Source organism: Mastomys coucha, unplaced genomic scaffold (genome assembly GCF_008632895.1).
Source record: "Mastomys coucha isolate ucsf_1 unplaced genomic scaffold, UCSF_Mcou_1 pScaffold7, whole genome shotgun sequence".
NCBI lineage: Eukaryota > Metazoa > Chordata > Mammalia > Rodentia > Muridae > Mastomys > Mastomys coucha.
In genome coordinates, this window is record NW_022196913.1 from 83,416,916 (window position 1) to 83,433,092 (window position 16,177).

General features: G+C 41.1%; 1 protein-coding gene across 1 annotated transcript in view; it reads right to left on the reverse strand.

Moving 5' to 3' along the window:
• Window positions 1-16,177, reverse strand: part of Sybu (syntabulin) — a gene marked incomplete at both ends in the record, with an annotated part of 107,446 nt that overhangs the window by 2,132 nt on the left and 89,137 nt on the right. The window contains 3 exons of the mRNA XM_031358118.1: window positions 175-324; window positions 2,702-2,905; window positions 8,338-8,440. Of these exons, the coding sequence (XP_031213978.1) occupies window positions 175-324; window positions 2,702-2,905; window positions 8,338-8,440 (457 nt within the window). The remainder of the gene's footprint in view (window positions 1-174; window positions 325-2,701; window positions 2,906-8,337; window positions 8,441-16,177) is intronic.

Genomic DNA, 16,177 nt, shown 5'->3' on the forward strand with positions numbered 1-16,177 from the left:
AAAAAAAAAAAAAAAAAAAAAAAAAAAAAAAAAAATTATGAAATGAAGCTGAAGACTTAAAAGTTTAATAAAAGAGTTTTGTTTTTCATTCTTCGGTATAGTCTTGGTTCCTGTGCCACTTTCTGTGAAGAAGGAACTGTGCTAAGCTTCCTGGTGTGGGAAATCCAGGTTTACCTCTCATGGAGTCGGCGCTCAGACTCCTTCAGCTTGGTCTTCAGGTGCCTCACTGTGACCTCCTTCTGCTGTAGAGGAGTCAAATACTGTTCCGGATTTGGGGGTTTGACACCATGATTTTCTCCACAAGACATGTATCTTCCAGACCTTCTGAGATAATTCAAGCAATAAGATGTTATTTTTTGCCTGTTTCCTTTTCTTTTAAAAAATATTTATTTAGGACAGCTAGGACTAAATAGAGAAACTCTGTCTTGAAAAATCAAAACCAAACCAAACCAAACCAAACCTAACCCAAAACAAAACTGTCATGCTGGGCAGTGGTGGCCCACGCTTTTAATCCCAGCACTTGGGAGGCAGAGTCAGGTGGATTTCTGAGTTCGAGGCCAGCCTGATCTACAGAGTGAGTTCCAGGACAGCCAGGACTACACAGAGAAACCCTGTATCGAATAAAAAAAAGAAACGAAAAAAAATTATTTATTTTATGTGCATTGGGGTGTTTTGCCTGCATATATCTGTATGAGAGAGTCAGAGCCCCAGGAATTGGAGCTACAAACATTTGTGAGCTGCCATGTGGGAGCTGGGAATTGAACCCCGAGTCCTCTGGAAGAGAAGACAGTGCTCTTAACCACTGAGCCATGTCTCTAGCTCTGTCTGCATCCTTTTCTATGAAAAGAAAAAGGATAGGGATATACTGGATGTCTATGTACACCCTCCCCTCAAACTGGGAGGTAATTAAGATATAATGGGCATGGAGCTTTTGTGATGGGATTAATGTTCTTATCAGAGATCATAACTATTGGGAGATAAAGGAAATGAAGAGTAAATATGATCAGAGTATATATATATATATATATATACATGTATAAAAGTCTCAATGAAAATATTGAGTCTCAATGAAAACATCATTTTATACCATTAATATATGCCAATACAAATGTTGAAAGAGCTCTAGAGCGCTCTCTAGATCACGTTCTTCTTTGTGAAGATTGAATAAAGAGAAATCTCCAACACATAAATGAGTCCTCCCCAGAACCTGACCGTGTTGGCTCTGTTTCAGACTCACTCTCCAGAATTGAATGGACGCCTTGCTCTTGTTTGTCTCCCAATCTAAGCCTCTCTGCTCTAGCAGTCCAAACACAACTACTCTGGACACACAACTGACAGCTAGAGAAGAATGATGACAGCGTGCTGACACTGAAGTCTCAGAACAGATGACTGTGCCAGAGGATGGACTGTAACACACTGGCCAATCTTAGGGCTGATGCTTACAGGGAAGACTAAGGTATATGTGTGCTTGTGGAAGGATGCTTCTCCATTCTACGGCTTAGGAATGGTTTCATATGAGGTAGTACATGGTCGTGTATGGGTGTGGGTTATCAGCTCAGATTAACATGCTGCTGTTATATTAAAGAACAGTGTGGGGTTGGGAAGGGGGACCAGGAAGAATGGAGAGAGCAAAGTGACCTAATTTTCCTTGCAATTTGCCCCTGCCTAAAGATCTTGCTTATTATTAGTTGATGATTCCAAACTGTTCTGAAGTCAATGCCAGTATACGTGTGCTGATTTGATGGGAATGGAAAGTTCCTTGTTCAGAGGGAACAAGGCCACTCCACTCTTCCCAGTGTGTTTTGTGGAGAAGCACTCAATGTTCTGCAAACACAGCCCAGCTGGAATCTTGGCCCTTCTCAGGCCTGGGCATCCTGGCTGTAAGAGAGCTGACTAATGAGAAGATGGATGCAGGAGAGGAATAGAGCTGTGGAGGGCTGCCAGGTTCTCCTCTAACTCTGGACTCAATTCAAGCCCCCATGCTGCTTGTTCCCCACCCCCATGCTGCTTGTTCCCCACCCCCATGCCTACACTCTGCTCAGTATGGCCCACGTTCAGTTCCTAACCCTCCAAGCCCTCCTCTGGATATACCACCCCTTCCTTCTTCTCACCCTGCCTCAACCTACTATTAATTCCTTGCGCACCTTTTAGATATCACTTCAGTTATATTTTGTTAGTGTGGCCCGTCTGATCACTCCATCATGAACTGGTCCCCTGCCCTATCTTTTACATATTCATATTCATATAGCAACAGATAGTTGCAGAATAATCTAATTTTTTTGTTGTTGTTATTGCTATTCGATAGTTAGAATCCTTCCTTGGCAGTGAGCCTGAGGGCCATTTCTGTCCACCACTCTATTCTCAGTGTGGAACACAGACCCTGCTACTGAAAAAGCATTTAATGAACAAATGAACACGGCACAATTCCTCCCTGTGCCTAAGAATGAGAACAGCCCTTGTCACTGTGGCACTTCCCCTCCCCATCCAGTAACTACCGTCAGGTGGTGTTTTAGCTTGGGGTGGTTTGTGTTCTTTCTGCATCAGCCTTTAAAGGATTAGCTAACTGTGAGAAAGAAGAGACGTGCCTTATTAAAGATTAAAGTAGGGAATCGAGACTTGCATAGTTTTTACCACTTTTAAAGAGAAGTCCCAAACTGGACAAATTAAGAAGCATGCATTGAGGAGGTAAATGGGGACTCACCTCATGACTGGACTACAATCACTTCCTTTGTAGGAGCCGGAGTTGCTGCTACTTGGAGAAGAAGGGGCGTAACTAGGGTGGATGTTACTGGGGCTCAGTGGATTCCTGCACAGCACAGACACAAGGTCTTTTTCCCTTGGGGATGGTGGGCTGCTGCCCGACTTGTGGGATGATGCTCCATTGCTCCGCCCATGAGGACCTCGGCTGAAAGAGCATTACAGGTGCTTATTAGAGTCCTTGTGGCTAGAGATGCCAGGGTGTTGTTCCTCTGTTCCTTCCTAAAGCTGGTTATTGCTAAGAAAATCAGATTCCTAGAGTTAACTGGGGCATATGGCCACTGATGTGGTCCTTATGAGCAGCATTTTTTTTTTTTACCTACTTGATATTTGTATCGTGAGCACAAGAGACCACTCTCTCTGCTGTTCTTTCAAACAGTTTCTGTTTGGTGTTGCTCCCTCCTGCAGGATTCTGATGCCTTTCTAGTGTGAAGTTGGAATACTATTGCCTTCCTCCAAGACCTTCAGTGCTTTCCCACTGTCTCCAGAGAAAAGGCTAGACTCCTTAAGATGCTGCACAGCTCCAAGTCATCATTTCTCCCAACCCATTCTCCTAAGTACACCAATATTCCAAATGATTTAGCTTCCTGGAGGATGTGTACTTGTTCTCATCTTTATACTTTTGAGCTTATAATTTTTGTTGTCTAGCATGATTGCTGAAAAGAGTTAACAGGTTGTGAGCCTTGTCACTGCCATTTATTAAAGATTTAGGAAGGCCACTTTATGCACACACACACACACACACACACAGACACATCACACAGACACAACACACTCTCTCTCACATACACAGATACTGTATATACGTCACACACACACACCATGAATACAAACTTCTTGCTTTCCTTGCAGAGTTGGTTGGAACACTAGCCTGATGTAGTACACCCCTGTAGCCCTAGAACTTGGGAGGAAGAAGGGAGTTTAGACTTTGAGTGTATAACAAGTTGGAGGGCCAATCTACATTGCATGACACCTGTCCCTTTTTTTTTTTTTTTAAATCAAATTGGAAAAGTTTGCAGGTTTAGTCTAGAAACTTGGTGCAACTCAGCTCTAGACTGGCATTACAGGATCAGCTTGTTTAGGCTTTTCCTGTTAATCTGGTTCCAGGGATTTGATCTCCTGTAGAGTTGAAAAACATCCAGAGAATGTTGACATTACTTAAGCAAGATAACACGTTCTGTCAGGACTATTGCTCGGTATTACAGGGAAATTAAAATGAAGATTCCCCTGCAGCAGCACTGCTGTCTGAGCACCTCTTCTGCCTGTAGTTTGAAGCTGGGCTCTGCCTCACTGATGCAGTTCAGTGAGAAATGTGTGTGAGTGCTAGTGCCTGTGGGCTCTGTGCCTGCAATCGCTAATTTAAATTCAAATGCAACGTCTACATGCTGTCAACCAAGGGCACTGCACACTAACGAGCCTACCAAATTCTAAACTTACAAGTTCTTTCCTCTTGGAATCATTCAAATAGACCAAGTCTCCCTTTCACAAGGAAGGAGACACTGTATATGGAACAGATGGGCTGATGGCTTGGTGACAAGCCGACTTCAGCAGCTCAAGGGTGGGAAGAACTTCATGCATAGCTCAAAGGAATGTGTACTCTGGCTTGGATTTTCTTTTCTATGCTTCACTTCCAAGCCTGGCATTGGTAATTGTATTTCCCAATGTGACTATAAGAAAATATGGATGCTTAACCCATGCAAGAGATGAGAGAGACTATAGAGAACTATCCATAACTTTGACCAGGGAAATTTTATGCAGTTAACCATCCTTTCTGGGTTCTGTGGTGCTGGTATTGTTCAAGATACTTTGTGAGCTCTTGGCTTCATCCCGTCAGAATGGTGCAACCACTGCTTCCCATTTACCCATGGATCACTGAGGCTTGGGGAAGAGAAATACAAGCATGTGCAGCTGAGCTGGAATTCAAAACCAGAAAATTTAAAACTTCTTAACAGTGATGTTTCCCACTTTATAGAAATGGGATAAATTACATTGGTCCTATAAACAAGTTTATCAGGTTGTCCTTTGGACATAGTTCTCTGGACAATCCACCTGGGTATTTCCCCCACCCACCTTGCAGCAAAGTGCTGAGGTCCATGATCATGACAAGCATTAAATCGGTGATTTCAGGAGACCTTACCTGATACATGGAAGAGAGCAAAGACTTCCCAAGCTATAAAACATTACTCATCTTATAAAACCCATAATCAAGTCTTCATATGTGTTTCAGGACATGAATATCTCAGTGCCTTAAAAACTAATTTTTTTCATGTTTAAATTGTTACTGTTTCTCCTTTTTTTTTTTTTTTTTTTTTTTTTTTTTTTTTTTTTTTTTTTTTTTTTTTTTTTTTTTTTACTTTAGTTCAAATGTTAACAAATATGGACATGAACATCACCAGTGATTGCCATCATTTTCAAAGGAGAAGCTGGATTTCCACATTTGTCATGGCCACAGAGAAGCAAGCCTAATGCTTGCCTCCTCCATACACCCTAAACTCTTTGGCCTAGCAGGAAGAACAACGTAATTCATAGAAAAGAGAAAATTCTGCTCACCCCTCACCTCTGAATACCTGAACAGAGTAATGTAAAAGAACAAATCTAAACCTTACCAGAGTCCAAGGGATCTATAATCTCTAGCTACTGGCCCTGACTTCAGCTAGTGTCCTCACCCATCCACTGTTTTCTTCCCTTCTTCCTCCTCCTTTCTCCTCCTCCTCCTTTCTCCTCCTCCTCCTTTCTCCTCCTCCTCCTTTCTCCTCCTCCTTCTTTCTCCTCCTTCTTTATCCTCCTCTTTCCTCCCCTCCCTTTTCCTCTTCCTTCTCCTCCTCCTCTTCCATCATCATGATCATGATCATGATCATCATCATCATCATCATCATCCACTGCTGTCATTGTTTTGAACTTGATTGTGTCACTGTCACTATTCCAATTTCATGTGGAGGTCCTAATCCTCCAGACTTCAGATATGACTAAATCTGGAGACAAGACCTTTAAGGAGATAACTAAGTTTAAATTAGAGTATTATTCTGGGCCCTTATTCAACCTAACTGATATTATAATAAGGGACACAGATGTGTACAGAGAGATGATGATGTAAGGATACAGGGAGTTCAGGCATCTTCAAGCCAAGCAGCAGGTCTCAAAAGACACTGATCCTACAAAACCTCAATCTGAAATCCCCTAAAGTGGCAAGTGAGTTGTCTGTTCAGACCAGCAGCTCTGGGGCTCATGGCACTGCAGTTCAGTAGTAGAAGCATCTTGTTTGTTTTCTTTTAAAAATACACCTCTCCTGTTTTTTAACCAATTTCTGGAGTCTTGTGATCCAGTTACCAATATCAGATCACTTAACTTAATGATATTACCTCTATTTCTGTTTCCCTGAATAAGAACTAAATTTAGAGTGTTTACCTCATAAACAATGATATATTTGATGCCAATTCCAAACAACCCACACCTCATTCTTTCTTCTATAGTTTCTAGACTGATTAGTGCTTTAGAAGTTGAGAGAGAGAGAGAAAGAGAGAGAGAGAGAGAGAGAGAGAGACTTCTTCAGATACCATAAGAATTGGATGAGTTAATTCGTACATCTCTACAGTGTTTTTTTTGTTTTGTTTTGTTTTGTTTTCAAAAAAAAAAAAAAACACCTGCCAAAAATCTCTTCAACAAATCCACCCTTCCCTCAAATCCCACCCCTTTCATTGAATATTCCTGCTCTTGTACATGGCCTGGGTTCAATTTATAGTACCCATATGAGGTGACTCAAAATTGCTGGTAATTTGAGGTCCAGGGCATGGGCACCTACAGCACCTACATCGTGCACATAGGCACAAATACATATATAGAAATTAGACAATAGAAACAATTCTTGGATATCTGATTTGCACAAAAATTTTATATTTACTATATCAATTTTTGATTATTCTTCAAAAAATCCTGATTTTCAGCCTAGAATGTTTCTTCTTTGTTACTGACATCTTGACATCTAATTGTAAACCCAAGTTCTTTTGAATTGCTTAATAAAATTACCTGTGGGGCTCATTTTCCTTGGTACCTTTCACCATGAGGATATGCTTACTTCTCAGGGGAGACTCGTGTCTACTAAGAATGTTTACATCCCTCCCCTGTGGTCCAGGAGGCACTTTACACCCAAGTAATAGAGGAGTTGATAGAGCAATAGTGCTTATTTACTGTGGACCCCACTCTTTTCTCACAGCTTGGTCTACCTGATTTACTTCTAACATGAAATTGTGTACTAGAGGTATCTTAGTTCCCTTTATAAACTTCAGTCACCAGGAGAAATAAGAAATATTTGCACAGTGTCCCAGAGCTTTAAGCTTGTGGAAATTGGAAGGATCTTGAAAAAACATATACTATTAATCCTCAAGATAATTTTTGAATGCACTGGCCCAGGACAGTAATATGACTTAATAAAGTCAGAAGATGTTCTTTAGGTGGTGACAAGATAGCTCTACCACTCCTCTTCAGTCTCTGATGAAGCTTACATCATTACTGAGGTACCTTGGAACTAGCCCATGAGAAACAGAACCATGCCCCATTTCATTCTCTATATGGCCCCTGTATCATTTTAATATATACATACATATACATGTATATATTTGTGTGTATCATATGTACATATTAAGTATTCCACAGTGAATTACAAACATATATGTATATATATACACACACATATAATTATTTTTGCATTATTTTTGTATATTACTGAAATGATTAGGACTCTCTCACTGAATTCTTGCAGTCAATGCTGAATGACTACTTATTGAGGAATAATGGCACTGTTAATGGTTAGCAAATCCTGAGCTTAGCATTCCCCCCACTGAATGTGAACATCGGCATGCATTTTCCCATAATCCTGTGCCCCCCAATTCAACTAATAATAATGGTGAACAATTTATAATGCCTACCACAAGCACTGTCCTAACCAGAAACCCTCTAAGGTAGGTATCATGACAACTCTATTTTGCAGATGAGAGGTGGAAGTATAGAGAAATGAAGCCCTTTGTTTGGGGTCACGCAGTCTCTGGAGGGCCTTGCTACACTGTAAGGCCAACACAGACTGACTTGAGAAGGCGCACATCCAGCTGTTCTGTGTTGCCTTAGGCAGTGGGTTGCCCACATCTATGAACTTTATACTTTTATTTATTTATTTTTTTAACATTTCTTCCCAAGTAAATGTCTCTTTATAGAAAGGACACTAGAGTCTTGGGCGATGGCTACAAAATGATAGGGTCATAAGGGGCAGGCTGGGTGCAAAGCTTAATTTCCCAGAGCGTACACAGGTGAGTAAGGGGATAGGGCATAGAATGGAGGGAGGAGGGCTCAGAGCTAAGGTCTAGGTGATAGAGAGCTGGGGCAGGGAGAGCGGGCTCAGGTATATTAGGACAGAGGGGTGAAGTAAGGAAATGACCAGTTGCAAATCACCGTGGAATACTTAACAATAAGCCTCACTCCTAATGTCAAACTCAGAATCCAGGTGGCTCCACAGAACCTTATGGACAGAAAGTCACCTGCATATAGCTTCGTAATTACAGAGCAGGAGTCAGAGCAGGAGTCAGTGCCTACTTGCGTGAGAAAGAAGCTCGCTTGTTTCCTGTTGTGGACATGTGGACCTCAGGAGCTGAGATGCTGCCTGTGCTGCTCGAGGAGCTAAAATCTGCTTCACTGCCTGAAAAACAACAGGAGAGAAAGAGAGAGAGAAGCATGAAGGGAAGGAGAGCCAAGTACAGGTGGCCAGGCCAGTGCCCTACCTCCCAGGTCCCAGCTCCCTGAGCTGCAGGCTCTAACCCTGTAAGTGCCAAGATTCCAGAGCTTCCAAAAGCCTTGTGCTTTCCTCTGGCAGAGAAGAGAAAGCTCGAGCACAAGACACCATTTCATAAACACGCTAGAACAGAAGGACAGACAGATGGTTACTCAAAGAGCCAATCTCCGGCAGACTATAAACAGTGGTCCAAGCAGGGCGAGGAATTCCAAGTCCCCCTGGGTGGCTCTCACCAACAGCTCACACCACCAAAGTGTAAGTAAACGAAAGAGTACTGAGGGGGCAAAAGTAGTTTCGCAGCATTTATCTTGGAGCTGCTGCAGTCAGCTCCAGATAGTTGAACTTGGCACCTCTGTCTTATAGTCAGCCAATCTGAAGCAGGCAAGAGAGGCACTAGCTCCAGGAGTGGCTTAAAGCAACACCATCTGATTACAGACATGATTTTCTATGACAGCAGTTTAACTGTATGTGTATATATTTAGGGACAGAATCTCAACTGAAACAGAAAATTGAGGTTTCCAAAGAGAGCGACAATAATGTGACACGTGAGACAGAAACTTGGGACTTGAGCTCCTGAGGTTCACATGTCCACGACAGGACCAAGTTTCTGTCTCACGTGTCACAATATTGTCGGTCTCTTTGAAGTGGGTTTGTTATTTTACAAAGGTAAATGACTTTGTGGGAAGAAGTGACAGTTGTGTGTGAGACTGGCATAATAGCATTATAAAGGTTGGAACCATTCTAATAAAAAAAAGGCGTAGCTGTCTCATATCATAATGGGATTATTTCCATTGGTTTTCTAGGGAAGTGAAGGGGAGGGGCAGAGGCAACAGAGAGCAATAGAAGCAAAAAAAAAAAAAAAGAAGGATGTTTCAAGACATATGAAATTGAACATGGCTTTGGAAACTGAATCTACATGCATTCTATTTGACTTTCTTACTCATCTCCTACAATATAATTTATATGTTGCATTGGCCTAGAATCCAGAGCCAGCTTCATTTCTGAACTGAAGGAACTAAGAATAATCTAAATCCTTTCATTTCTCACAATCAGTGAACAATTATTATCACCACAATGACTACTTAGTGCCTCTTAGATCATCAGGTATGTACGAGGTACTTTCTGTCATTCAATTTTGGCAATTTTGTAAGATAAGACAGACATTAATTTCACTGTTGTATTATGGAAGAAATAGAAGTAGATTGGCCCTAGGCTCATGGGAGGTTGATCGAGGGTAGGATCAAGTCTTCAAAACACACCTGTGATACTGTACTTTATCCCTGGGAGAGCAGAGGAGGAAGCAAGGAGATCAACAGACATTCTGGTATCAACTAGAAATCTGCAAGAAGAGTCTGGTACAAGGAGCAGCCAGAGTTGGGTCCCAGCTGTGTAGATTCTGATAGGTTTGCTTAGTTCCACCAGTGGGAAGAGTGGATCATAGTAGGGCAGAGAAAAATCCCTTGTCAACCTGCCAGAAGCTCTCAGGGTATCAGCTTCCTTAGGAAAGAGTCATGAATGACCTGCTAGCAGAACAATAACTTTCCTTCCCAGTTCTTGACAGATTAGAGTAACATTTTACTGAGACCCAGACCAGCAATTCCTTATTCATGGTAGAAACTCTCTGTGAACTTAATTGTTGTTTCTGCATAATAATACCCTTAGCATTTGGCAATCTCAAAGATGAGTGATTGGTTGTGTGACCTGGCAACGCACTCTTCCTGACATCCTCTTTCCTTGGAGCTTTGTTTGCTAGCAGATCATCATGTTGGTTACTAAGTGACAAAGATGGGCAATTTTCAGAAATATATCATGTGGTTATAGTCTCCAGGCCTAAGGTATTATTTTCAAATGTGAAATTATTACTTCGAAACATCCAGTTTTCATTTTGTAAAAGACATGCAAAAAGTCATGAGATGTAATAACTGCCTGCATAAAAACAGAAATTCTTGAACAGAAACAGACCATTACTAAAAATCCAGAATTTTTACTAAATATCTAGAATGTCTTTCATCTCTTGTTGTTAGGTCTTCAAACTAAAGGGTTACCTTGGTTTAACACTTTATTGCTACTGGAACTCAATATATTGACTCGTACATATTTTCAGAGCCTAAGGTCTCTGTTCTAATATATTCTGTCTTATCTTCTGTACATGTGTAAAAGATTAGAAGCCACTTTCAGGGTGGCCCATAGTTGTACTCAAAACCATTTGAATGATATAGTAGTGAAATTATACATATGCTACTTCCCACCTACCGCAGCTGATATATTTTTTTAATATTTATAATTTCGGGTCTCACGCATAGCTCAGTGGATCAAGGCACTTGGTACACAAGCTTAAAGAAGCTGCACAAGACTGGTAACCTGAGCTTGAATCCTAGATCCCAAGTAGAAGTGGAGGGAATCAACTCTACAAAGTTGTCATCTGACGGCCATACATATACACCTACACACACGTACACATGCATACACAGCACACACACTACGTTTTACAAAAATGACAATTTAGTGAGCATGATACCCTTTTTTGAGGTTTTAGTTTAATTTTAGATGGGGGTCTTACTGTGTTGCCTAGAGTAGCCTTGAACTCCTGAACTCAGTTGATCCTCCCAGCTCAGTGCATCCTGGGACGACAGACATGTGCTACTAGGCCCAGCTGAGAAAGCTAATTTTATAAACAAAATAACAAAGAAAAGACTTGAGACCTTGTCTTGCCGGTCACTTAGTAGCTGGCGGCAAAAGTCTGAGGAAGCCGCAGCACCCCACTGTCTTCTTTCAGCACCCCACTGTCTTCTTTAGCATGTGCCCCCGGGCCTTGCTGCAGACACAGTAGTTCACGGTAGCTGCTTTAGGTTACTACAGAGTAGCTCATCTGAACCACAGAACCTAAGTGCCACCTCGCATGTTACTGCCACATTCTTATACAGGGGCTCTTAGGGGATCACTTCAGCCCTTCATGCCTCAGTTTCCTCACAGCAACATCCCAGGCTTATTGTATGCCATCAATATAGACCTAACATAAAGCTGAGAAATCTGCTTGGCAAACCTAGCATAGGCTCTAAATAAGTATTAAACACTATTTTTATTATTCATTCCGAAATGTAACATTTTGCTATATATTTATTATTCAGCATGCACACTAAACACACTATCATGTAAGCTGCTGTTTTCGCTTTATATAGTAAAAAATGTCTTTGAAATATAGCATATGTCAATAAAATGAATAAATAATACTCTACTTGCACTTGTTTTTTATTTTAGAAGCAAATGTTATGTAGCAGGAACTATTTCACATACTTTTACGCGATACTTTATTTCTCATAATAACACAGACCTTATGAAGTAGAGACAGATACTGTGAAGCTGCTTTTATAGTGGGGAGGTGCATAGGCTGACACAACTGATAAGTGAAAGCTGAAGTGAGGGCTCAAGGTCATCTGGTCCTAGTGACCCTGCTCAGAAACATAGCTAATATTCAATGAATGCACTTCGTCATAGGAATGGATGCACTTGTTTCCCTGGCTGATCTCATGAAATTCCTAGAAGAATTTCGAAACAAAGGATATATTTAACTGGAAGGCTTAACACCTCCTCCATTTTCATAGGGATTTGGAAATGTCACTGGCCTGTAGCAGTTTTGTGTTCAAGAGAATATTTGCCTCCTCATCAGTTGTGTGAGTACCCACTTGGAAAGTCACTGGAGATATTCTGACAAAGCACTAGACATGATTTGCTTATTGAAATTCGGGACTAGAAGGCTGAGAAGAACTAAGAAACTCGTGTCATCTCCATCTGCAGAGCTTTTGTCCTTGACTGGACTCATCATTGGTTGCAAACCAATCTTCAGGCAACAAAAATCTACATCCAAAAGTTCTGGTGAATATTTTGTTTGCCTCTTCATTTGGCACCATTGCTGTGTTCTGTAGAGAAGTTTTGTTCTTCCTTCTAATGCTAGAGTTCAAAGCACTTGGTGCAGAGGTGTCAAGGCCATGGACTTAAAGAAGAAGAAAGAAACAAATTTCAGCTCAAGCTGAAAACCAAACTTACTTTTAAATCAATGCTTGTGTTTGAGTCTTGAGGACATTACTTTTAGGCCTGCTTTTGGGGCACTATAGGGTTCTTATGCATTTGAACACATGGTAATCCTACCATCTAGTAAGCATTGATAAGTACACTTCTATTACAATTATCTAATTAACTCAGGTTAGCCTTCTATATCCTTAGTTCAAATCAAGGCTGATTTCTGCTCCCATTTTTATCTCCTCCATCCTGGGAGGTACACAGTTATTCTCTTGAACTGCTTCTAGGTAGGATAAAGGACTCAGTTTCACTGAAGTCAAGCACAGCATCATGGAACAGCTGGACCAGTGTACACACAGTTACTCCAGACACTACAAAAGGCCCTAAAAGCCCATTTGGCCAGGATGACTCTTAGCTGGGAAAGCCTTGGGGATCAACCACAGACAGCATCTGAGAAGTAAATGTTCAACAGCCAAACAGATCCCTTTGACTCTCTAGCCGTCTAAGGCTGCTGCAAGTGCGGTTCAGAAAAGGAGCTTGGGATAAGTCCGTTGAAGGCAAAGGCTTACTTATATGAAACAGAAACAGAAATGTTCTTTAAAAGCTAAGATCAAAACCTCATGTGACAACACATATTGGAGGATGTGGAAAAATCCTCCACTGCTGGTGGCATTGCAAACTGGTACAACCATTCTAGAAATCAATCTGGAGGTCCCTCAGAAAATTGGCAATAGATCTTCCTGAATACCCAGCTATACCACTCTTGGGAATATATCCAAAGGATGTCCCACCATGCCACAGGGGCACATGTTCCACTATGTTTATAGTGGCCTTATTTGTGATAACCAGAAGCTGAAAACAACTTAGGTGTCCCATGGCAGAAGAATAGATACAGAAAGTGTGGTTCATTTACACAGTGGAATACAACTCAGCTATGAAGAATGAGGATATCCTGAGTTTTGCAGGCAAATGGATGGAACTAGAAAATATCATCCTGAGTGAGGTAACTCAGACACAAAAGGACATGCATGGTATATACTCACTAATAAGTGGATATTAGCCAAAACAAAAAACAAAAAAATACAGTCCACAGAACTCAAAAAGGTCAGCAAGCTAAAGTGCCCAAGTGAGGATGCCTTAGTCCCACTTTCGAGAGAGAAGAAAGCAACCACAAGTTGGAGGGGGGGCGGTGAGGGAGGGACCTAGGAGGGAAAGTGTAGGGGCAGGGAGAGTAGGGGGAGAGGGGAACCTGATCTGGTATTGGGGTAAGGGAAAAGAACTGAAGCCCTGAGGGCCAGCAGAAAGAATGGAAATAGGCAACCTTAGGAAATAGGAGGCTGGAGGGACCAGAATGCACCAGAGACCCGGGAGGTGAGAGACTCTCAGGTCTCAAAGAGAAGGAACTTAGATGAAATGCCCAATAGTAGGGAGAGGAAACTTATAGAGGCCACCTTATAGAAGACATCAAGTGAGGGCATCAAGTGAGGGATAGGGTTGCCATCCCACAGTCACATATCTGACCCATAATTGTTCCTGTCTGAAAGGATTACAGGAATGGGAATGGAGAGGAGCCTGAGAAACAGAAGGTCCAGCGACAGGCCTAAAGTGAGATCCAGCTCAAGAGGAGGTCCCAAGGCCTGACACTATTACTGAGCCTATGGAGCCCTCACAAAAAGGGACCTATCATGACTGCCCACTGAAAGACCCAACAAGCTGCTGAAAGAGTCAGATGTAGATATTTGCACCCAGCCAATGGATAGAAGCAGCTGACTCCTGTTGTTGACTTAGGGAAGGCTAAAAGAAGCTGAGAAGGGGGATCCTGTAGGAGGACCAGCAGTCTCAATTTATCTGAACTCCTGAGATCTCTCAAACACTGGACCCAAACAGACAGCATACATCAGCTGATATGAGGCCCTCAACACACATACAGTAGAGGACTTCTGGTATGTGTTCATTCAGAGATGACATACCTAACCCTCAAGAGACTGGAGACCCCTAGGGAATTTGGAGGTGAGGTGGGGTGGGGATGGAGACAGGTGAGGTGGGGAAGAGGTGTGGGATGTAGAGCAGACAGAGTGTGGTTGGGGGGGCAGCGAATGGAATATGGAGTGTAAAAAATAAATTAATTTATAAAATAAAAAACAAAAAAACCCAAAAAGCTTTAAGTATAATTTTCATTTTTATTATTACAAGTTCAGAAATCATTTACTTCTATTGTGATTGACACTCGTGTTGGAACACCCATATACTTAAATATATAAATAATAGCACTTAGAAGCAAAAAAAGTCCAAATTTAAGATTTGGACTGTAATTAAATTAAAATAAAACTTCTAACGAGTAAAATATAAAAATCAAAGATAAATATCAACCTGAGAAAAAATAGAGAGCATAGGATGAGAGGCTAATTTCCTTATATCACTGAAAACGTATATAAATTAGGAAAAGAAAACAAACCAATAAAAGACAAGTAAATGGCATAAGATATGACAAAAAAATAAGAACATGTAATGTACGTGGCAAACTACATACTTTCACTCAAAACATTAAGAACATGGGTAAAAACAAGACATTTTACATTTATCAAGCTGGGAAAATGTCTGATGCTATGTATTCTCTTAAGAGTGTGTAAAAACAAACAGAGCCAGTAAGAGTATGTGTTGATACTATATATACAAAAAGAAAGTTGGACTACTTCAATTTTATGTCTCTCAGGGGCATCTGGAAGATACTCTTAGTGTCTATTAAGAGGAAGTGGCTAAACCAGGAAAGAGAACAGCCGTCAGGAACACTGCAATCAGGGGAAGAGGAGCATAGGTTGAAAGAGTTGAAATGAGAAGAGCTTGAAGGCTGTTATTAGATTAAAACAAGATATAGGATTATAGGTGTGGGGTATCTGCTTTTGTGTAAGCAAATCTTAAAACCACATGCAATTTACTAAATATTCTAGAACATTTACTCAAGGGATAATAGTGATCTATCCATCATGGCCTCCTTTGGGTATCATAAAGGAACTTGGGAATGGGCAAATACAAACAGATTTTTCCTTACTATCATCCCTGGTCATATGCATACTGTTCTTATCACAAAAAATATAAGTGTGGTGACATATGTAAAGGTTTATTTTACAAATAATCGAGACATTGAGAGACCTTTGGAGTCAAGAGACCTTTGAATCCAGGTTCTGAATCTTCATTTGGAAATTGGGCAGAACATGAAGAAAAAGTCTACTTCTTTTAAATTTCCATTCCATGGGCCACAGAGTTAGTCAATGACAGCCATTAAAAATACACATTCTTATGTCACTTTCTCTTACACCTCCAGAACTGGAGTATCTATGGGTGTTACCCAGGAAAATCCATAATTGTTAAGCTCTGTGGTGAGGGTCATGCATGCTAAAGTATAGTAACAGGACGGGTATTAAATGATTGTATCAAGCAGGTTCTATGTACAAACTCATGTTCTCTTTACACCAGCCACAAAAAGGTTGGAATTCTTATCCTCTTTTCTATAGCAGACCCTGACATATGGTGGGACAAATGGTCAACAAACATTTGCTAAGTAAATAATATATTAACCTTTGGGAGGGAGAGAGAGGGAGAGAGAGAGAGAGAGAGAGAGAGAGAGAG